The 11,751-nt window shown below is 43.2% G+C and overlaps 1 protein-coding gene across 1 annotated transcript; it reads left to right on the top strand.

Moving 5' to 3' along the window:
* Window positions 1-266: 266 nt before the first annotated feature.
* Window positions 267-6,668, top strand: LOC113875904 (zinc finger protein 154-like). Its single transcript, XM_027514603.1, has 3 exons — window positions 267-556; window positions 1,851-1,977; window positions 3,083-6,668. The coding sequence occupies exons 1-3, from the start codon at window positions 524-526 to the stop codon at window positions 4,405-4,407; spliced, it is 1,485 nt and encodes a 494-aa protein (XP_027370404.1). The 5' UTR covers window positions 267-523; the 3' UTR covers window positions 4,408-6,668.
* Window positions 6,669-11,751: the final 5,083 nt, after the last annotated feature.

The following is an 11,751-nucleotide window of genomic DNA, read 5'->3' as shown; positions in this document are numbered from 1 at the left end:
TCTGAAACACGTCTCCAAACACTGGTGTGACCAGCTGCAGAGAACACTTGGCAGAAATGCGGTCATGATCCCTTTAAACAGGGGGCGAAGCTCACCTGGATGTGCCACTTTCCAAACTCCCCTCCTGGCCAACCTCGCAAGACGCCCAGACCCAGCTCGCTGTGGATCCATGGGGACTACATTACCCAGAATGTTCAGAGTCGAGCGGCAACTATGTTACCCAATGAGAGCTTAGAACGAGGAGGCCGCGTAACGTGAGGGAGGGACTTCCTGCTTCCTCCGCTCGGGGCCATGTTAGCTGTTCGCGGTTTTGTTTACCCGGTGTGAAAGGTTCGGGAATTCTGGGCCAATCCTGAGGTGACGGAATTTAGGAAGTCCGAGAAAGAGCTTCTGGCCCCGCTGCACAGAGGCAAGTCTCAGGCTCGACGCCGCCGCCCGGGGTGCCCCACCCCAGGCCTCGGATCGGGACCGCCTCGCCCGTGTGCTCTCTCCTCTCCTGGCCCCGCTCCGCCCCCAGAGTCCGATGGCAGCGGCAGCCCCGAAGAACCCGCTTCAGGTAAACGCTGGTTCTCCGAGCCCTGACCCCACCAGACACTAAAAACCCAGGGTTTAGGACGGTGAGGCGGTCGTGGGTGGGACCCTGTTTCTGATAGCGTGATGGCGCGTGGGCGAGGGTGACAGGCACCTGTTAAAGGGCGAACCGACGGCTGCGGCACCGAGATTGAATGGGTACCAGCGTCCCAGCCTTCAGGGCCCGGCACGGGTATCGGGAGGCCTGAGCCCATCGAACCCCGCCATAGACTCATCCCTCAAGAGGTGGCGTTTTCCACATTTCCTACGGCTACAGAGGCACTTTTTGGAGCCAGCACGCCAAGTGCTGTTGGGAGGGTGTCCCATTTCTTCACTGGCCCTGACCACCAGCCACATGGTCTCTGGATTGTGGTTTCTTGAGATCTATTGCTGCCTTGTTCCCAGTTTGGGATCTGGAAGCCCTGGAGAAACCCCACGGCCAGGGTTATATGGAGGGATTTTTGTTTTTGACAGCCATCATAAACAGGTGTGAAAGGTCTTCAGTCTTCATTGTGCGTGCAGGATTTTAGTTGTGGCATGAGGAATCTTTAGTCGCAGCACGAGGAATCTTTAGTCGCAGCATGCAAACTCTTACCCCAGGTCCACTGCTTTGGGAGCTTGGAGTCTTGGCCTCTGCACCACCAGGGAAGTCCCACGTTGTATTTTCTAATGTGAACCATGAGGGAGTAAAACAGGATTCAGGTATATTCCTCTTGTTTTGTTTTGAGCAGGTGTGGTAATGGCAGCTCTGTTAACTGACATGAGGAAGTTGGCAATAATAATGTTCTCCAGAGATATTAGAAACTTCTGAGATGTTTCCGGCTTTAATTGAGCAGCTAAATACCCAAGTCTAGAAGTCTGGAGTGTGGGACAGTGAGGAGGTGGTGATTGTAGGCATGTCGCTGTTTGATCCAGTCTCACAGATAATGCATACCTGAAAAGGGAATATCCTTGATGACACCAGGGTCCTGGAATTGAGACTTATGTGACCTTGGCCACATAAGTGGGATATCCTGGCACGAGTGTGTGGATCCCTCCATGCCAGGTCCACAACTTGGATACCCACCTACCCACCTCTTCCTATAGATGACTGGTTCCAGTGATAAGTGGGACCATTTGAAGACAGTGGCATTAGTAGTGCCAGGGCCTGGTTTCTTCTCTGAGTTGGAGAGTTTGGGAAGAAGATGGGCATGTGGATGATGTGTGTGTGTGGGGGGGGAGTGGATAGTTGTTGTTGAGAAGGGGGCTATTTATGATTTCCTCTGTCCCCATCTTGCCAGGGCAGTGTGACCTTTGAGGATGTGGCTGTGTACTTCTCCTGGGAGGAATGGAGTCTCCTTGATGATGCTCAGAGACGCCTGTACCACAGTGTGATGCTGGAGAACTTGGCACTTATAATCTCCTTGGGTATGACTGTCAAACTCATCTCTGTTCCTTGAACTGCCTCTGCCCTTTTTTTCCCCAGGAGCATTCTATCCTCACGTCAGGACCCTGGACACTGCTCCTTTCCCCAGTTCCCTGAGTTGGTGCTCAGGTTGGGTGGGCTGAGATTTGCGCACTGTGCTCTCCTTCCTTTAGCATACCCAACACTAGCCTTCCTGTCGACTTGCACTCTTATTATTTTTTTAGTTCTTTTCGTTATTCTTTTCCGTCATGGTTTATCATGGATTTTGAATTTCTTTGGTTACTGTGTCATCAGAGTGCCGTGTATTTGATTGCTGAGAGAGTGGAATCAGGTTGGAGAGCCCACAAAATTTCACAGGATGTATATGAATCAAGCGAGATGGCTCAGATGGAGCCTGGCCCTGCATCGTAGCACATAAAGGACGTGATGACAGTGCTGTATTCAGACTGCAACAGAAACCCATTGTGTTGACTAAAATTTGATCCCAGTGGCCACACTTGATTTGTGTTTTCCTTTCTCCCCTTTCGTGACACTTCGCTGGTTCATTTGCTGTGTCGCTTGTACTCTTACTTCCAACCTGTGGTTAACCTCACATTTCTGGACTTTTCTCACCACTGCGTCTGCAGTGCTTTCCACAGTGGCCTCTGTGTATTGTTTCATGAGGTGTGCACACATTCTTAAATAGTCCTGCAACACCAGGTGTCCTGATACAGTTGTATTTTCTTGGGTCTTGACACAGCTTTTTTTAAATTATTTAATTTTTATTCTTTTGAATGTGTGTGTGACACAGCCTTTTTCTACAGTGTTCATGTGTCACCAGCAGACAAGTTCCTTTTGAAGGTTTGTTGTTGAGGAATGAATTGCAGACCCTGTGTCTCTGCTTTGTGTCCACCACATGGTTGTGCCCTTCACCTCATAAGGTCACTCCATTCTCTGATCTTGATAGCCCAGTAGTTCTAAGCAGCCCCATCCTCAACCAGAACCAACTCTTTGTTCCTGCAAACAATCGCATGGACAGGTTCTTGGGTTTATTACACTGAACTTGTGTAGCAGCTACCCCTTCCCACCTAAGTCAGTGCGCACTTCACCAGCATTACTTGCTTTCAGGTTGTTGGCATGGAGCAGAGGATGAAGAGGCATCTTCTGAACAGAACATTTCTGTACATGGAATGTCACAGGTCAGGATTCCCAAGGCAGGCATGTTCTCCCAGAAGGCCCATTTTTGTGACCTGGACTTGGGAGACGTTTTGCACTTGACTGAGCATCAGAGGCAGAAACTGTATGACATTGGGGCATGGGAGAAACACTTGTATTTCAGTGTAAAGTATCAGCCCCGCAAGCAGCACACTGGAGAGAAATACCTCAGAAGCAAGATGGGCAAAGCCTCATTTATGACCAACTGCAGACTTTTTGTGTTGGGGAAGTCACTTTCTTGTGGGGAGTCCACACAGACCAGGGATAAGTCAAACAGGAGAACTGAGTGTGGAGCAGCCTTTCACAGGGGGAAAACTCATTACAGCCCTGGAGAATGCACTGAAGACTTCAGTTGCAGACATATACTTTCTCAGCATCAGAGAGTCCTCACTAGAGAAAAATGCTACACATGTAATGAATGTGGGAAATCTTTTAGCAAAAGCTACAGCCTCAATGACCATTGGAGAGTTCACACAGGAGAAAAGCCTTATGAGTGTGGGGAATGTGGGAAATCCTTTAGACAGAGCTCTAGCCTCATTCAGCATCGGAGAGTTCACACTGGAGCAAGACCTCATGAGTGTGATGAATGTGGAAAATTATTTAGCAACAAATCCAACCTTATTAAACATCGGAGAATTCATACTGGAGAAAGGCCGTATGAGTGTAGTGAATGTGGGAAGTCCTTTAGCGAAAGCTCTGCACTCCTTCAACACCGGAGTGTTCACACTGGAGAAAGGCCTTATGAGTGCAGTGAATGTGGAAAATTCTTTACGTACCACTCCAGTCTCATAAAACACCAGAGAGTTCACTCTGGATCAAGGCCCTATGAGTGCAATGAATGTGGAAAGTCCTTTACCCAAAACTCCAGCCTCATTGAACACCGTAGAGTTCATAGTGGAGAAAGGCCTTACAAGTGCAGTGAATGTGGGAAATCTTTTAGCCAAAGCTCTGCACTTCTGCAGCATCGGAGAGTTCACACTGGAGAAAGGCCTTATGAGTGCAATGAATGTGGGAAATTCTTTACTTACAGCTCCAGTCTCTTAAAACACCAGAGAGTTCACACGGGATCAAGGCCTTATGAGTGTAGCGAATGTGGGAAATCTTTTACTCAAAACTCCAGCCTCATTAAACACAGGAGAATTCATACTGGAGAAAGGCCTTATGAGTGTAGTGAATGTGGGAAATCTTTTAGCCACAGCTCTAGCCTTATTAAACACCGAAGAGTTCACACTTGTTAAAGGCCTGGTAAGTGCAGTGAATTGGGGCAATCATTTACCCATAGGTCCAGCTTCAGCGACCACTAGAATGTTTATGTCAGAGACATGCTTTGTGTGTATTTGTATGTGGGAAATTAATCTTTAGGCTCCTAAAACAGCATAATGTCACATTGGATGAACGCCTTTTGAGTATGGCAGACATGGAAAATCATGTAGCTGAAGTCTGGCTTCAGTATACTCCAGAGAATTCAGTGGAGAAAGGCCTTATAAGTTCAGCAAATGTGAGAAAGCCTTCAGCTGAAGAATGTATTTCACTGAATACCACAATTTCAAATGGGAGCACTATCTTCAATGTGCAGGTATATATGATTTCTTTGTTGAGTGCAACAACACTGGAGGAAATCCCTTATGAAGATGCCGTTTGCCTGTTTTAAACCTCATTCATCCAGACATCCACTTAACTTCAGGTATGTGGGAACTGTGTTGCGCTTTTTAACCTCTCCAGAACCCTTGCCAGATGGATATCACTGCCAGTTCTGTAGCAGAAATCATATCACCCCTAACCACAGGCACATTTCTACTGTGTGCCACATTCACCCAGCCTAGTGTGTTCAGGGAAGGAAACCCCAGTTCTGACCCATTTATGGGATGATTCATGAGCAGCTTGAGCACTTAAGTCTTTCCCAGTTTTTTTCCCTCCTTCATGAATTAAAGCGTGGACCTTACCCACTTTTGGCCTAAAGGACTCTGCTGGTGATTTGAAAAGATGGACTACACTTTTCAGGGATATTATTGGTCTCATGAGACTCTAGTGATGGGATTTTCTAGCTTCCAAGACATCAACCCAGGAAACAGTCAGTTTCCCCTTGCTCTTGTTTGTAGAATGGTAAAGGTCTTACTGTTTAAGCCACCATTTATCTTAGGAGTTCCTTCACTGTATGGGGTGGTTTGTTGTTAATTGGGTTTGCTAGCCTGAAGAGATGAAATACTCTGGTGAGGATCCCGAATTGTGTGCCTCAATGGAGACAGTATGATGGCAGAATATGCCTCTCCAATTGTGGCCTAGGTTGCATTGCTGCTCAAAGCCTTAAAGGAAAAGGACCACCTTCAAGGACCACCTTCGTGGTCCTAATTTATAAGTTGTATGCCATGATATTTTTCAGGTTCAGAGTTCAAACTGAGGAGGGGGCCGTTTCTGATTGCTGTGACTACTCTCAGTGCTTCTGAGAGCGACATACACTTGTTCTCTTGTTCACAGGCGATATTGCACCTTGCTCAGCACTGTTGAGGGAAATCTGTTCCCCAGGTCCTGCAGTGGAGCCCCGTGCCTGATGTCCTGAATTCTGTAGAGTAACAGCAGTGATTTTAAGATTATATAAACACTGGATTAATAGTGGAGGAGACTGCAGCATACTGATTAGAATGTGCCCCTTTCAAAAGGTCACTCAAAATGTTTAACCACTATGGCTTTGGAGGATAAGCAGGTATGGAAATTCTCAGAACTTTTGAAACTTTTTATCTGTACAACTTAGGGCCTTGTCAAGGAAAATAAAATAAAGGTTTTGTGGATTCCTCTGGCCTTTCTGGGCTGTTCATCTAAGGCCATTGTTGTGCAGACAGAACAAGGATAGAGAGGAGAGAGCTCCTTAGTCAGCTCTGTGAGATTTGTGACCCATCCAGTATCCATGTTGAATGAAGTTTCCACCTCAAAAATTGCTCACCTGTTTTTGCTGCCCCTGAGGCAAGTCCTGAACCTGTCCATTGAGTCAGTATGGTTGCCGAACCTGATGTTCTAAATGAGGAAATCCTGTTCCTATTTAAACTGTACAATTTGGTGATTTTTTACAGTTATGTAAACCCATGAAACCATCAAACAATCATGATAGTTTGTCACGCCATACTTACCTTGAATCTCTTTGTCCTCCAAGCAGCCATTAATTTGCTTTTCATTATAGCAGATGAGTTTGCATTTTCTAGGATTTTATATGATTGAAGTCATGAAGTGTTTAGTCTCCCCCCCCCCCCCCCTTTTGGGTGCCTTTACATGACATGCTTACTCTGCAGTCCATCAGTGGTGCCTCTATGAGTAGTTCTTTTTATATTATTGACATGCTTACTCTGCGGTCCATCAGTGGTGCCTCTGTGAGTAGTTCTTTTTATATTATTGAGAATTATGTTCTATCACTATGCCTCAATTTATTTATTCATCCTTTTATGGATATTTCAATTATTTCTGGTTTTGGCTGTTACAAATAAAAGCCGTATAGAAGTTGGATACAGTTCTTCATATTGAATCGTTTCCTTTTTCTCATGCTGATACCTCAAAATGCAATACCTGAACCAGAGTGTAGGTAAATATGTAACTTTTCCAGAAACACCAAACTGTCTTTTAAAATGATTGCTCCCTTTTGTATTCCCACCTTTAGTGCGAGTTCCAATTCTCTCATATCCTTGCTAAAGTGAATATGATTTGCTTTTAAACATTTGACTCTGTGAGTAAATGTATATAGTATTAGAGCACTTTGGTTTTAGTTTCATTTCCCTTATATTTCATGATGTTGAGCATAGTTGGTGTATAGGAGATACAGAAGAAGGGTCAACACGTTAAACAGTTCAAAAGACTCAATAAGCCAAATCTGGATCATGGCAAATTCTAACAACAAATGGCAAGTGAATAATATGATTAAAAGAAAATGGTAAGTGGGGGATTTCCCTGGCCATCCAGTGGCTAAGACTCGGCACTTCCACTGCTGGGGGTATGTGTTCAATCCTGGTTGGGGAACTAAGATTCCCGCAAGCTGCATGGCCTGGCCAAAAGAAAGCCTCTAAGGAAATTCCAGTAGATACTTCTACTCTAGGAGAACTTACCCTACCCACTGCCCACTAAGAGTAACTGAACTAATCAGTTTACCCTGAATACAACAGTTTACAGCCAAAGTTCTCAGCATTTTTTTTTCTTAAAGGTGAGTGGTACATAGAGGTTAAAAAACTTGCAAGACACACCTACTTGTTGCCTAAGATAAATTTTGTATCCAGACTGCAGTCTGCATTAAGTCATGATTGCAGTATGGTAATTACACAATTTAGCACTTATAAATATTTTGATTTTATGCAACAAATTAATGGAATTATATAAGGATCTTTACGTTTTAGAAACACCTCCTAAAGAGGTTATGTGTGAAATGACATGGTGTCTGTGATTATAAATAAACCACTAACTGCATGGGGATAGATAAAATAAGAGCCATAAAAGGATAAATAGGGAATTCCCTGTCAATCCAGTGGTTAGGACTCCACGCTTCCACTGCATAGGGCTTGGGTTTGATCCCTGGTTGGGGAACTGCGATCCTGCAAGCTGTGTAGTATAGGATAAATAATGACAGATGTTACTTCCCAGTAGTCTTCTGTTTTTGGATATATTTGAAAGCAGCCATTACAAAGGGTAGAGTATGTGCTGTTAATTTTGTGTGGTGAGGATAAATGTAAAAGGCCAGGAAGAAACTGAGTTTTGAAACTATGAATGTAAATGTCAAAATGGATATTTTAAGCAAACTCGTCACTTCCTAATCTTGTTTTTATTTTAATAGCTATCATTTTTTGTGTTTATGTGGCCATATTATTCCATTTTATTTTATCTGGTGTTCTTTGGAAGGAATGATGCTACAGCTGAAACTCCAGTACTTTGGCCACCTCATGCGAAGAGTTGACTCATTGGAAAAGACTCTGATGCTGGGAGGGATTGGGGGCAGGAGGAGAGGGGGACGACAGAGGATGAGATGGCTGGATGGCATCACCGACTTGATGGACGTGGGTTTGGGTGAACTCCGGGAGTTGGTGATGGACAGGGAGGCCTGGCGTGCTGCAATTCATGGGGTCGCAAAGAGTTGGACACGACTGAGCAACTGAACTGATACACAAAATCCTACACAGATTTCAAGGTCATTTGTAACTTTAAAATAGAAAAAATAGCATTAACATAGAAAATTAGAACAGGAAGAGGCCTTGGATATCACCATTCCCACTTTCCTTCTTCAGCAGATAAGTAAATTAGGGCCCAGAAAGGGGAAGTGCGTGACTTGGAGAGCTAGTTAGTAGCAGACTTGGAATTAAACCCAGGCTTAGTAACCCCTTGGTCCAATGTTTTGTGTTTTTTCATTTCACAGTTTTAACTGTTTTATTTAAAGTTTTTATTTTTTAGAGCAATTTTAGGTTCATAACAAAATTAAGAGGAAAGTGTCTGCCGCTGCACATGCATCACCTCCATTGTCAACATCCCCCACCAGAGTGGGCCTTCTGTTAACAACTGACGAGCCTACACTGATTCATTTCTGTCCCCCAGTGTTTGTATAGTTCGTATGAGGGTTTACTGTGTGTGATGTATATTCTGAGTTTCAATATATTTGAACAAATTTATAATTTGAGTTTGAATACATTTATAATTGGTGGCTCAGTAGTAAAGAATCTGCCTGCCAATACAGGAGACGTGGATTCATTCCATGGGTTGGGAAGATCCCCTAGAGGAGGAAATGGCAACCCACTCTAGTCAGTATTCTTGCCCGGGAAATCCCATGGACAGAGGCGCTTGGCGGGGTGTGGGGTTGCAAAGGACTGGACACAACTTCGTTTCTGAACAACAGCCAGTGCATCACTATAGGATCACATAGAGTGGTTTCACTGCCCTGAAATCCCTCTATTCTGTGTATTCGTCCCTCCCCACATTGCCTGGGAACCGGTGATCTTATTTTACATCTCCATAGTTTAGCCTTTCCCAGAATGCCGTATAGTTGGAGTCACACAGTATACGGCTTTTTCAGATGACTGTTTTCACTTACTAACGTGCTTTTTAAGTTTCCTCCATAAAACAAATGAAAAAGATTCCTCCATCATGGCTTGATGGTGCGTTTCTTTTTAAAACTGAGTGATGTTCCATTGTCTGGATATACCACCATTTATCCAAACACTACTGAAGGAGACATCTTGGTTGCGTCCAGGTTTTGGCAATTATGAATAAAGCTAATGTAAACAGTCGTGTACAGGTGTTTGTGTGAACATAAGTTTTAGACTCCTTCGGGTAGATACTGAGGAGCCCTATTGCTGGTAAGAGTCTGTTTGTTTTCTAAGAAACTGCCAAGTGTCTTCCAAGGTGGCCATACTGTTCTTCCCAGCAGTGAATGAATGAGTTCCTGTTGTTCCACACCCTCACCAGCATTAGGTGTTTCAGTGTCATAGACTTTGGATTTTAATAGATGTGTAATGGTACTCATTGTGAAGAATTTTTGCATCAATGCTCATGAATGATATTGGTCTGAAATTTTCTTCTGGTATCTTGTGTTTGGGTATTATGGTAACACTAGTCTCTGAGAATGAGTTAGGAATTATCCCTTCTGTTTCTGTCCTCTGAAAGAGATTGTAGAGAATTTGTATAATTTCTTCCTTAAACATTTACTGGAATACACCAGTGAACCCATTTTAGTATGTTGTATTCTGTTTTAGGAAGTTATTAATTACTAATTCAGTTTTCTCTGTTGCTTTATCTTTTCCTATTCCTGTTACCCATAATTTACAGCTTTTGTAGTTGTCCTACAGTTGAGTATCCTGTTTTGTCCCACCCCCAGTTCTGGTGGTTTCTATTGAGATACCCTCAAGTCAGAATCTTTTCTTCACTGTGTCCAGTCTACAAATACGCTTATTGAAAGCATTTACTTTTGTTACAGAATTTTTTATCTTTATCATTTCTTCTTGGTTCTGTGGTAGAATTTCTATCTCAGTTATTTGTCTACTTTATCCAGAAGAGTGCTAAACATATTAATTGTTTTAAATTCCTGGTCTCATAATTCCACATGTCTGACTTGTCTTGAGTCTGATTCTGATACTTGCTCTATTCAGACTTTTCTTTTTTCTCTTCAAACTTTGAAAAAAAAATTCCTTATGCCTTACACTTTTTTCTTAATAGCTATCATGTACTCAGTAAGTGGAACTACAATCAACAGGTGATTTTAAGGTGTGGGGAGAGGGGAAGTGTTCTATAGTCCTATGATTAGTTATCAGTATATCTTTTTGCATTATAACTTCTTCATTAACCTATGGAATCCTTAGGAATGATTTCTATTTTTTTTTTTAATTTTAGGAATGATTTCTTTCTTTTTTTTTTTTTTTGATGGAACATCCTTAGTCTGTTTTTTTTTTTTTTTTCTAATTTTATTTTATTTTTAAACTTTACATAATTGTATTAGTTTTGCCAAATATCAAAATGAATCCGCCACAGGTATACATGTGTTCCCCATCCCGAACCCTCCTCCCTCCTCCCTCCCCATACCATCCCTCTGGGCCGTCCCAGTGCACCAGCCCCAAGCATCCAGCATCGTGCATCGAACCTGAACTGGCAACACGTTTCCTACATGATATTTTACATGTTTCATTGCCAAGGAATGATTTCTTAAAAGTTCCCAAACATAGGAAGTTTTGTTTGTGGTTTAAAGTTTTAAGTTAAAAAAATAATTTAAATTGACACATAGGTCTCAGTGTATTTGCCTTTCTGCATTACGTGGAACAAGGTGTCTGGAGTTGGGCATTTTCCTTCTCCCAGGTCACTTAGGCTCTGATAAAACCTAAGGCTCTGCTTTAAAAGTTTCTCCTGGAGCACACTTTGTGTAAAAAACGAAATGCTTTGAACTAGTTGAATATGGTTCCTTTAACTCTCTCCTGGCCAAGATCATTCTCGGAGATAAAAATGTCAATAGAAGTGTTGGTTTTTTCCCCATGATTTGGTTCCCCTGAGTTTTTGTTTCTCAGACCTGGCCCCTCTGAGCCTCCAGGAATTTGTCAATTACAGTTCCAGTTTCCCTATCCTGGCATTGGTTCACACAGTGGTTTCAGCTTGTTGGTTTCTGAGTCAATGAGTCATGATTCTGTTTCCCTGTCAGTCCTCCAATTTGGAGACAGTGGCTTGCCCTGTGACCACACTTAGAAATCTGAGAAGAATTGTTTATTCTTTCAGTCTATTTAGCCTTTTGCTTGTTAGGATGGAGTGGAGAAATCCAGCTTGTTATATGCTTGACCAGAAACCAGAGGTTCCCCCCGCCCCCTTTTTTTTTCTATCTTTTTTTGGTTGTTGTTCTTTCTGAACATATTAAATTTCTGTTACAGCAACACTGCTACAGTCTGAATGTGTTCCCTTCACATTTACTTGTTGAAATCCTAACCCACAAAGGTGATGGTATTAGGAGGTTGGGCTTTTTGGAGGTGCTTAAATCATGAGAATGGACCCCTTGTGAATGGGTTAGTGCCTCGTAAGAGGCTCCAGAGAGATCCCTAACCCCTTCCACCTTGTGGGGATAGATGAAGAAATCAACCGCCATGAAGTGA

This window comes from Bos indicus x Bos taurus, chromosome 18, assembly GCF_003369695.1.
Source record: "Bos indicus x Bos taurus breed Angus x Brahman F1 hybrid chromosome 18, Bos_hybrid_MaternalHap_v2.0, whole genome shotgun sequence".
In the NCBI taxonomy this organism is placed as follows: Eukaryota; Metazoa; Chordata; class Mammalia; order Artiodactyla; family Bovidae; genus Bos; species Bos indicus x Bos taurus.
The sequence above is the reverse complement of the archived record's forward strand: the minus strand, read 5'-3'. Positions and strand labels throughout refer to the sequence as shown.

Excerpts from the sequence above, each read along its gene's own strand:
- LOC113875904 (XM_027514603.1), top strand. The coding sequence starts at position 524 with ATGGCAGCGGCAGCCCCGAAGAACCCGCTTCAG. Across the intron at positions 557-1,850 it reads CCCCGAAGAACCCGCTTCAG|GGCAGTGTGACCTTTGAGGA; the intron begins GTAAACGCTGGT and ends CCATCTTGCCAG. Across the intron at positions 1,978-3,082 it reads GGCACTTATAATCTCCTTGG|GTTGTTGGCATGGAGCAGAG; the intron begins GTATGACTGTCA and ends ACTTGCTTTCAG.